Here is an 11,525-nt window from a genome sequence, read left to right as displayed (position 1 = left end):
TACTGTAAATGCTCGACATGCCAATAAAGCTTTGATTATGCTGACTGGAATTTTTGCTGGAATGCAGTTTAAATTTAACATATATTTCATTTTATTTCAGCTAATTAATAGACCATAATTATAAATAGGCCTACTATAGTGTTTAGTTGAGGAATTAATCATTCACATAGTTTCATTTGTAAATGAAAACACAACACGCTCATTTATCATCACACATGGGCATAAATGCAATCATAAAGTCAAAACTTTATTGGCATAATTTTCAGGCGTTTATTTGCAAAATATATGGTAGGCTAGCAAATGCTATCATAATTATACAAAACGTTAACTAGGTAAAGCAATACACAAATTGAAAGGGGAAATAAGCATATATAACAATAAATATAAAAATATAGCCCTATTAAGTTAATGTAATAATAACAATAATAATATACAAATAGCCTATTAAATTAATTGTTTAATGTTAATAAAAATGTTTTATCTATTTTTGATAATCCCGGGTTGCTATGGTCACGCAGGTTTGTTTACGCATTAAACTCGTGGCCACGAGAAAAATATGTCGTTCCCTCAACATAAGAAGTCGTGGCCACGGGAAATGGATGTTGTTCCCTCAACATAGCATCTCGAGGCCACAACATAAGGATGTTGTTACCTCTACAAAATGATCTCGTGGCCACGACATAAGATCACGTTCCCATGAGTTAATATGACGTTCCCTCAAATTAATATCTCGTGGCCACGACATATTATCACGTTCCCACGAGTCGTGGCCACGACAAAACTAAGTGAACCGAACATGTCACCTTACAGGCACCGTACAAAGGAGGTCTGAGATGAACATTAACATTATGTTAACATTAATAACATTTTGATAGTGTTAAAAAGAGGTGTTCTCTATAAATGAATTTCTTGTTTATTCACTGTTATGTTTAATAAATAAGGACTAAGGGATTTGAGCTTCAAAATAAAAAAAACACCAAAAAAAGTATGATAAATGGTCTGGTGATGACTATTTAAAAATGTAATTAAAAAAGTAGGCACATTATTCAAAGCTTCTCCTTTTGTGTTCCATGAAGGAATGTCAAGCAAACAATGTTTCAAACTAAATTAATGATGACAGAATATTAATCTTTTGGTAAGCTATCCTTTAAAAAGGAATTCAAAAATTCCAAAAAGTTGTAATAAAAGACATTATTTTAAAGGGGACCTATTATGCCCCTTTTTACAAGATGTAATATAAGTCTCAGGTGTCCCCAGAATGTGTCTGCGAAGTTTCAGCTCAAAATAACCCACAGATCATTTATTATATCATTTTGAAAATGCCTATTTTACGTAGAAGCAGAAACACGCTGTTTTTCGTGCATGCAAATGAGCTGCTGCTCCCCGCCCCCTTTTCCAGAATAGGGCTGTGCCTTTACAGCTCGTACCTCAGATACTCTGCCAAAACAAATCATCTGTTTGCTTTTGATTATTTTGATTCGAAGCATGCACACAGAAAGCGGCTGTCACACGGCATGTGAGCACTAAACTAAGTTCTCTTACATGTCTTATCATGTCATTTTCATATTAAAAACACATAAGTTACAAGAACACAGTCTGTTATGTCTGTGAACGCAAACAGCTGGGAAAGAAATTGCATGTTTATTATATTAGATCTGTGTATTAAGTGACAGCAGCGTAATATACATTACTTATCATGCTGTCTACGCTGTGAATATGACCCAAACAATAAAATAAAAACAGAAAATTACTTCACTGCTCTGGACTGAATACCTTCTATAGCTTTAATAAGAAGACATTTCTAATACGACAGTGTCCGTCAACAGTCGTGGGCGGGGCATGTGAAATGCGACGTCACATTTGACAGATTCTGCAAACGGCTTGTTCTGAGACACTGCTTATGATTTATGGGGATTAAAAAAGGAGTGGATTTTTATCATTATAGTGTGGTTGTGTACACACACTGCCAACACACATTTATGTTCAAACAACATGTAAAAGTAAATTTTGCATAATAGGTGCCCTTTAAAGGAAAGCTCTGGGAAATCTACCTTGGTCTCCCTTCACTTATTTCCTATTTGGGATTTTGATTTTATGTTCAACTTTAAGTACTAAAAACCAAATGTTGTCTTTTTGTAACCAAAAATTATTTGTAAAATCCTTAGAATTTTTTCATCGAAGGCCCCCCAGGTCCAATGGGATTTTCAGGTCCAGTGGGGCCCAGAGGTCCAGATGGATTTACTGTATGTATTAAATCTATATATCTATCTAGACTGTCTACAAAGACCATCTCTCTACAGACTGTAATTTCACTGTTCTCTCCCTCCACAGGGTGTGCCTGGTCCACCTGGTCCTCCTGGACCTCCAGTAAGTTCAGCTAAGGGAACAGTTTTGAAATAGCATAGTTTACGTTGCATAATCCTATCATGTTTAAAACGTCTTCCTCCTGTCAGGCAGTATGTAAACATATACAGTATGTACTTCTGAGCACTAGCACTTGCTTTGGAATGAAAGTAAATAGTGCAATCATTACAGATGCATTAAGTATTATAATTGTCTGCTTTAAACTGTAGCTCCTGAAGTGTCAATTGTTAAGTATAAATGTCCTTTAGTAAAAGTGATCTCTGACTCGAGAATGGCTGAAATAGCCATACATAAAGGTTTGATGAATGTCTCTGCTTATTCTACAGGGAAGTCCAGGTCAAGGATACAAAGGAGAGCCAGGAGAAAAGGTATGGGTTTCATCAGCTTACAAACTACTAAGCATTCCTCCACACACAACTGCTTTTAGTTTTCACCATTAGTGTCATTAGGTTCAGATAATAGCCTAATTTCATCCAATACTGTCAACATATTTGTTGCATAAACACTTAAGATGCATTTTAGATATAGATCTTTAGCTGAGTCCTGGGTGTTTGCTCGTGTTTGTTTGATTGTCTTAATGAGAGCATTTTTTCCTCTCTACTGAAGGTGTATTGCATGTGTTTGTTGGTGGTTGAAAACAAACACTTCTCTGAGTGTCTCTGATCTTAAAGACCCCAAGAAATTTTTTGATGACCAAAGTTTTCTGTCTTATGACATTTTTCCTATTTGACATTTTTATTATGACATTTTTCCTATTGAAACAGAAAGTCTTGGCAGGATATATCAAATGGCTTGTCCCTTTGTATTTTAATTTGACTTTAATTATGTCTCAGTCATTAACCGTTATTTTGTACTTGCTGGTTGGTTGCAGGAGAGAGGCATTCTTATTCTAAAGAGCATTAAACTGGACAGAAGTCTGTGTTGTGCAAGATGTATTATCAATATCTTTGCTTTCTTTCCTGGAAGAGAAAGACTGTAAATCCAAATGCTTATTTGTGAATATTTAGGATTACACTTAGCATATAGATGGCCTGGAAGCTAAAAGACATGGACTTAAAGCCCCAAAACTCTCATTTTGATTTCATGGGGTCCTACAATCTATATTTTCAAGTATTGAATGTTTTTTTCATATATCTGTAAAAAAGAAAAAAGAAAAAAACTCTTTAAAGAGACTGGCACACTCAGAGAATGGTTATAGTGTAACATTCAGTTCAAATAGTGTTTTAGTCTGCTAGGAGTCTGATTAATAACAAGCTAGCTAAGGAAAGGATATTACAATTATACTGCTTTTGCCTTGCACAATAACACTACATCACTCTTTCATTCTTATCATCTTACCCTATATCGTCTCACTCTAGATTTTCTTCTTGTCTTCCCTTTCTCCAAAATAGTTCTGTACTCCCAGCATGCCTATCTTGTTCCATTTATGTTTGAACCCATCTGCAGTATGTTTCCACTCATCTCAGCACACACTACACATAAAAGCCTTTTCCTGTAAAGGAATGTATCCTTATGGTATGTTCAATGTGGTAAATGCTGTTGAATCTTACTAATAAGCATGGTAACACTACAATTTGGAATGTATTTTCCTCTGCTTTTAAATGGCAGTTCACAGATTTCATAGGTGTACAGAACACTCCCGACAGTGTCCGTATACCTTGTAAAGCCACTCATACTGCGCGTGAAGTCTCTGAGCTGCTATTCATTTTGCTGTTTTTGAGTGGTTTGTGCTGGTGTTGGAATCACCTGCTCCAATCTTCTGTGTGCCTTTGTTTCCTTTGGTTGGGACACTTAACCCACAGAACTCAAGAGAAAACAAGGACCAGCTAGTTCTATATTCAATTCATTGAACTTGTCAGATAAATCTATGAAATAAATTCAAAATAAAGCAGTGGCAGCAATAATATGCATGCATTTGTAGCAGTAAATATTACAAAAGGAGCCCTTAGTCCTGCTGCTCTCACTTTTCATTTCACCTTTCATTCTCTATTACTTCTTTCCTGTTTATTCTCTGTAAAAAGCACTCTCTTTATGTTTGTCTTGTTTTCCAGTAAAAAATGTAAATAAAGATCCCATCAAATTTTGTGGCCTTTAGTCCATGTGTGTTAGCTTTGGCACCATCTATATGCTTGTGTACTCTAAACATTGACGGTAAAATTAAAGCAGATATACAGTACGCATTTACAGTCTTTCTCTTTTGGGGAAAAATGACCAAAAAGGCTGATGACTCATTCTGCACTACTACATGTTTCATAGAATTAAAATGCTTTCTGGAATGAAATTTTAAACCTGACTACTGACCAGCAAATAGCAAATTATGGTTCATTGCTGTGACACAACTGAAACCTTTTCTTCAAACACTTCAATATGTCAAATGTCCTCAAATAAAATTAAAAATAAAAGGCAACATGAGAAAATGCAGAAAACTTCATTCATCAAACAATGAAATGGGTATTTCACATACACTAAATTTAAAAGCAATATTGCATCAGATGAAGACTTTTCAGAGAAGTTGTCTTGAATTGCGTTCATTTTTCTTACACAAAACAAAACTTGCTAATGGGGTGAGAAATATAAACAGGATAAATATTAAGAATGTTGGGACATTTTTACTGGAAAATAAGACAAAAATACTGATAAGAATCTGATTTCTGCAGTGTTTCTTCTGCCTTGTTGTTCTCACACTCTTTCACTACCCTTTGTTTTCAGTCCTTTTCCTTTTATCTTAACACTCTCTCTCTCTCTCTCTCTCTCTCTCTCTCTCTCTTTCTCTTCTTACTCTTGCACTTTCCCTTTTTTCCATTAGCTTTTTCTGAACCTGACCAAGACTCTTTCTCTCTCCCTCTCCCTCTCCCTCTCTCTCTCTCTCTCTCTCTCTGATAAAATCCTGAACTCTAATGTGTCAAATGTCTGTGTTGTGGATCTCAGGGGGATGTTGGTCCAGCGGGACTCAGGGGCAGTCCGGCCGTTCAGTTTAACGCACCAGCAATAAGCACTATCTACAAAGGAGAGAAGGTAACACACAGGGGAGCGGTGATGCCAACCCAGGGAGAGGCACTGCCAGGGTGAGAGGGTGTGGATGGTGGGGGAGAGAGGAGCATTAGAGGGCACTGAGCCACATCATCGCTCCAGGGAAAATGGTCTGGAACATTCTGACAGTTTATCAATTGGGACTCACATTTGTAAACACCTTTATTATGAGAATGTTTTCTGAATACACATCATAGAAACCCTGACAGTTAATAGAGGGGGGATGGTTAGTTGAATAATGATTGAATGGGGAGAGATAAAGGCACATCTATTGTGTTAAATATGTGGTTCTTTACCAGAGCTCCTTTATTCTGCCTATGTCCATTCATCTCCTCCTCACCCTGATCTCCACGCTGCTCTGGCAGTGGTCACAGTCCTTTTAACGTCCTTCTTCAAAATGCAAAAAACTTACCACATGCCACCTCTTCAACATGCTCCGCCGCTACCGTCTCCAAACAGCCTCCCCATCACACCTCATCTTGTCCCATATAAAAAAAAATCTCTCTTCCTTGGTTACCGTGTCCAGGGAGATGTGGGCTCGCCCGGTGACCCAGGCCGCCCACTGGTCAATGGAGTGGTGGAGCTTGTTGGCTTTCCAAAAGGAGACAAGGGAACTAAGGTTTGTGAGGAAAATGCAGCTGTGAGGATCTAAACCTAGGATGAAGTCAATCGACACCGTCCTCCTCAAAATCTTTTCTACAGTTTCTTTGTCCCCTTGTACCCCAGACCTGCTATCCAGGAGGGTGACATCCACTTTGTGCTTGATGTATACATGCCATACGTCACCCTGTGGTGAACATTGAGGCTGGTGTCCGTAAAGTCTTCATATTTGTTGGTGATTTCATTCACATGTTCCAAAAATGCTTAAATTATGTGTGCATATTTACAGTGGCCCTAAAGGGACACTTCAGCAGCGCTTACAAATGTATAAATATCACTAATCATCTAATGTAGATAATGGTAGATAATATCTTGTTTTAATAAAAAGTAATACATTTGTGTGAAAGTTGTTGGTTCAAGTGTTAAATTAGTTTTTTGAAACTGTATACTTCCATTTAATGATTTACACTATTAAAACTTTTTTTAATAAATACTTTTATTCAGCAAGGATGAATTATTCGATCTCAAATGACAACAATGACATTTATAATGTTACAAAAGATTTCTATTTCAAACCATTTCTGTTCTATTGAACGTTCTGTTCATCAAACAATCCTGAAAACATTATCACAGTTTCCACAAAGCAGATTTTTAATTAATAGTATGTTAAGCTGCTCAACTGTTTTCTGCATTCATAACGATACAAAATGTTTCTTAAGCACCAAACAAAATAGAAAGCAGTTATTTGGTATAATACTGTATGTCACAGTACTGTTTTTATTGTATTTTCGAACAAATAAATGCAGTCTTGGTAAACATAAGAGACTTTTCAAAAAAAAAAAAAAACTCACCGAACTTAAAGTTTTGAAACTTTAAAGTTTTTTTGTTAAAATTTAAGATTCTTGTTTGTTTCATTTGGAGCCCAAATCACAACACAGGACGTTCAACTGAATTGAAATCTGTAGATTTCATGCATAGATTTGTGTACAATAATAAATTGCTGCATATTGTATTAAATATTGTGTAATATTTCTTCACCATAGAAATATCAGTATCATTGAATTTTCATCTTTTCTGCATTCACAGTACATATTCTTCACATACTGATTAACATTTATATGCCATTTTTTACAATAAAATACTAAAATATGGAGAAAAAATGTTTAAAGTTTAAATACCTTCAAAGCTCAGTTGATTTTCAGGTGTAAAATCTACTTAATCCCCAGCCCAGTCACAATTGTTTTGTTTTTTTTAAACACAAAGTGACATTATGAATTCTCAGTCTTCTTCCTTCTCTTTCTCTCTCTCTTTCTTCCTCAGGGTGATAAAGGCTATGATGGTACTCCAGGTTTTCCAGGGAGATCAGGACCACCAGTGAGTAATCAAAGACAGCTTGTTACCCCAATTCATGTTTGATATGTTGTTGTTTGAAACTGACATTCACATTTCTTCATTTCTTATGCATATATAGGGCCCATTTGGGTATAGAGGTGAAACTGGAGAAAAGGGAATCCTGGGCTTGCCAGGCTTAAGGGTAGGGGATGTTACTGCTACATTTTGTGATTCACCATAGGGTACAACATTTCAGAAGATTTTACACATCTTCTTTTGTTTGTTTATACTGTATTAGAACATTAAGTATACATTTTACATTTATATTTTATTAGTTTCAAATCAAAATTGAATTTCTTCTTCTGTATTGTTCGACATGGCAGGGTCCACCTGCTCTGAACGGTTCGCCTGGCCTTCCTGGGATAAAAGTAAGATATGAAACGCTTTACTTTAAACAGTTTTCCTCTTATATTTTAACTAGATACCAATCATCTTCTGTCTCCTCTGTAGGGCTTCCCTGGGACTCAGGGTTTTCTGGGACAACCAGGTTTTTCTGGCCCAATAGTAAGAACAGAGAACAGGAAAAACACAAATATATATTTCAAAACAGATATATGTTACACAATAGCATATTGTACTGTAAATATATTTTTAGGGTGACAGGGGAGACCCAGGTCCACCTGGGCCGATTGTGGAACCAGAAGTTGGAATTAAAGGTATCAGGAATCACCATTATTTCATTCATAGAGGTTGCATTCATTTTTACGAATTTTTTTATTTTTATACACTTTCGTGATCTTATATGTGGTAATTGCTTCTTCTAATCTCTCATGCACATGGTCACTCGTATGTATGCTGATGTACAGTCTTCAGAGATTGTTCAATTTACTTGTGCTTAGGTCCTCCAGGTGATCCTGGCTTTCCTGGTTATCCGGGGATAACTGGAGATACGGGTTTTCCAGGGTTTCCTGGTCAGCCTGGTTCTCCTGGAGCGCCTGCTTTTCTCACAGGTACTAGTGGAAAAACTTTTGCATTTTAAGGCTTTATGGCTCAAATCATACAGCTTGTTGAAGAGTATGATCTACAGTATTGCTTTAGTAACAAGAAGCCACGGTCAACACATTAGACTGGAGAGCACATGGTACATAGAAACAAATATCTATGTCCTAGAATCTATGTCCTCCCCTCAAAAATGACTCTTGGTTTTCTATTCAGGTCGTCCAGGCATCCCTGGGTTCCCCGGTAGTCGTGGACCCAAAGGACAGAGGGGAAACCGAGGTCGGAATTCTTATGGTCCTGAAGGTCTTCCTGGAAATCAGGGCCTTTCTGGACCTCCAGGTCTCCCTGGGCCACCGGGCAGTACACGTAAGCCTTTGCAGAAGATGATTTCATGAAACTTAAGAATTTGACAAATTAGATCCCACCAAGAAAGTAATTTTTGTGGGTCACATCAAACAGAAGTAGATCCTTGGGGTAGCAGCTGCAGGTTGCCACTTTTCTTATTTTATCTTTCTGTCTAGCAAACCAGTTCTCCGCTGGACAACCTGGTTTTCCAGGTCAGCTTGGTCCGAGAGGACTTCCTGGAGACAGAGGCTTTAAAGGGTTTAAAGGTAAGGCACTTTGTTGTAGAACTGAAATGAGAAGTATATGGTTTAATTTAGACAATTAAGTTGAATGTCACGCTTAGACTTCTTTCCTACTTGACTCTGTGCCCTTGCAGGAGAAAATGGTGACTGCAACTGTTTGGGTGGAGGAACGATTGGTGCACAGGGACCTCAAGGGCCTCCAGGGCCCCTGGGTATTACAGGCCTCAATGGTGCGAAGGGAGAAATTGGTGATCCAGGCTTCCCAGGACCCCGAGGTCCACAGGGCTTTGATGTAAGATATTAATTATTAAAACATTAGCTTGGATCAATTGGGCCAATGCCTTGATGTTTTTGGGGGGGGGGTACTGAATGATGTTACATGGAGAGGTAGCAACTTGGTAGTGAGAGTGGAGCAATATAAATCACAAAAGTTCACTGCCAAGGTTAAAGGTTTTGTTGTTTCTTTAGAAGTCAGGTGCAATGCATTGAATACCATATTGTCTTATTGATCCTTGAGAAACATTGGGATCATCAGGTAACTTCCGAAATTGTTTAAAATTATAGGTCTTGCTTTGCTTTTTGTTTTAGGGTCGTGCAGGTGATAGAGGCTTTAGAGGGCGTAAAGGAGAGAAAGGTAATACTTTCTTCCCAGGAGGCAGAGGACAAAAAGGTGATATGGGTCAACAAGGTCCTCCTGGACCACTTGGAGCAAGCGGCAACTCCGGAAGGGATGGATCTCCTGGCTTCCCTGGACAACCAGGCCCACCTGTGAGTAATTTTTCCTTTTCCTAATTTTCCTTTTTCTTACTGTCATTTCATTTTATAAGCTCTGTAGTTACTGCCAAAGAAGACGTGTGGTTCTTATTGCTTGTAGTCATTCTGATTCTGGCTTTCAACCAGTGAGATCTTTAAATTTCTAAGTTCTTTCTTTCAGGGGGAGCCTGGTTTTGGGGTGACTGGAGATAAAGGTTTTCCTGGTATTCCAGGGTCCAAAGGTCGTCCTGGTGACAGGGGTGAACCTGGTATTGGCTATCCTGGTGTAGCTGGGTTCAAAGGGTCACAAGGTGATCCTGGATTCAATGGTTTTCCTGGCACACCTGGACCTCCAGGTTCTCCAGGTAAGTAGAAGAAACACCTCAGTAAAACTTTAACAATAAGTACACAGTCTAAAATATTTAATTATATAAAAAAATACAGACTATGTGATATTATTTCTAAGTTATTATTACAGATTAATAATCTCGCATATAATGTATATGATAATTTTTTTTAAACAACTCATATTCATATACAGTGAATTGTATGTACACAAATGAAGGTAGTATTTTGTCAATCCAAGCCTTCTCAATCTCCTCAAGAGGCCCACTTAGCATATTAAACTTGTTTTGTGAGTTTACAGTACAATATTAAACAGAATAAGATGAGCTGGGCTGAAAGAGATTCAGTTTAGAGGTTGCTATACCTCATCTTAACAAGCTTTGGACGTGTGTCAGAGTGAATGGGTGTGCAAATGAATCTTTATATTTTGCCTGTGCTAACAGAACTTTTGACCTATTTGCAAGCCATTGCATTCAGAGAGAAATTGAGCAGGTGCAATTAAATCATAACAAGTCTTAACATCCATGTCTGAATCACCAAATCCTTTCACTTCTCTGCATGCTCTCCATCTCTCTCTCTTAGTAATGGAATGGCATTGACACAGCCATGCACATGTTCCCCTTTTGATTTCTTTATTTGCACTGCTTTAACCAAATATGCTGGAATTTTTGAGCTTTTTAATTCTCTACTAAAGGTACAAACATTTTCATGCTAATGCATTTGATTTCTTATTGATGCTGCCCGAATGAACTGATTCTTCAACCGATTGATTGACAGCTTCTCTTGCAATCTCTCTTGCCCTTGCATGTTGTCTGACTAGGTGACAGCTGTGGGCAGGCGGGGCTTAATGATGCCTCTTTGGAAGAGGGAGGTGAGATGTGAAGCCCAGAGCTGCAGCAGTACAAAATAAATCAACATTTTCCAATGGCCTGACTGTATCAGACAGCTTAACTGTAGAGTGTCCACCAAACCTGGCCATACTTGACCTTCATTATGACTTCCCTATAGCTTGAGATGTCTCCAGTTAGGCCCAATCCCAATTCTATTTTATACCCCTTCCCCTTCCCGTAGGGGTGAAAATATTCCCCTAAGAATTGGGACACCACTACTATGCCGTCACACGTCATCATACGTCGTCTAGCTCCTACAATACACACACCTATACTGGTGTGCATTAGAGCCTTTAATTACCGTTCTATATTAATGCGCTGCTTACTGACACACACATATATATATCGGAGATCGCGCAGCTCACACATCCAGGAGAAAAGAAACTTGTCAACGCTGCCCCACGACTTTTATTAATAACAGTTTAAATACTGAATCGCTACATTATATTTTCCAGCAACGAGAGGATAAAATCGCTGTTTTTTAAGTAAACTCACTCTAAAAAGAGAAACGCACAGACGCGCATACACGCATCTTTCATCTCTCTCTCTCTCTCGAATTGGCAATATTTGAGAAAAGGGTTTAGCGATTTCTAATTATTGGGGGAACTAGCCCCCCTCAATGTCT

At 37.9% G+C, this 11,525-nt stretch overlaps 1 protein-coding gene across 1 annotated transcript in view; it reads left to right on the top strand.

Annotated features, from left to right (window-relative positions):
- LOC107711551 (collagen alpha-6(IV) chain-like) overlaps positions 1-11,525 on the top strand; it is a 129,368-nt gene that overhangs the window by 92,142 nt on the left and 25,701 nt on the right. Inside the window, exons 9-24 of the mRNA XM_016516539.1 lie at positions 2,166-2,243; positions 2,332-2,367; positions 2,691-2,732; positions 5,293-5,379; positions 7,315-7,368; positions 7,466-7,528; positions 7,710-7,754; positions 7,837-7,890; positions 7,982-8,042; positions 8,226-8,336; positions 8,542-8,691; positions 8,847-8,936; positions 9,047-9,204; positions 9,501-9,680; positions 9,847-10,030; positions 10,831-10,881. Of these exons, the coding sequence (XP_016372025.1) occupies positions 2,166-2,243; positions 2,332-2,367; positions 2,691-2,732; positions 5,293-5,379; positions 7,315-7,368; positions 7,466-7,528; positions 7,710-7,754; positions 7,837-7,890; positions 7,982-8,042; positions 8,226-8,336; positions 8,542-8,691; positions 8,847-8,936; positions 9,047-9,204; positions 9,501-9,680; positions 9,847-10,030; positions 10,831-10,881 (1,444 nt within the window). The remainder of the gene's footprint in view (positions 1-2,165; positions 2,244-2,331; positions 2,368-2,690; positions 2,733-5,292; positions 5,380-7,314; positions 7,369-7,465; positions 7,529-7,709; positions 7,755-7,836; positions 7,891-7,981; positions 8,043-8,225; positions 8,337-8,541; positions 8,692-8,846; positions 8,937-9,046; positions 9,205-9,500; positions 9,681-9,846; positions 10,031-10,830; positions 10,882-11,525) is intronic.

The sequence above is a fragment of the Sinocyclocheilus rhinocerous genome, unplaced genomic scaffold, assembly GCF_001515625.1.
Source record: "Sinocyclocheilus rhinocerous isolate Xijiao unplaced genomic scaffold, SAMN03320098_v1.1 scaffold837, whole genome shotgun sequence".
Taxonomy (NCBI): Eukaryota; Metazoa; Chordata; class Actinopteri; order Cypriniformes; family Cyprinidae; genus Sinocyclocheilus; species Sinocyclocheilus rhinocerous.
This window is presented reverse-complemented; position numbering and strand designations above follow the sequence as displayed.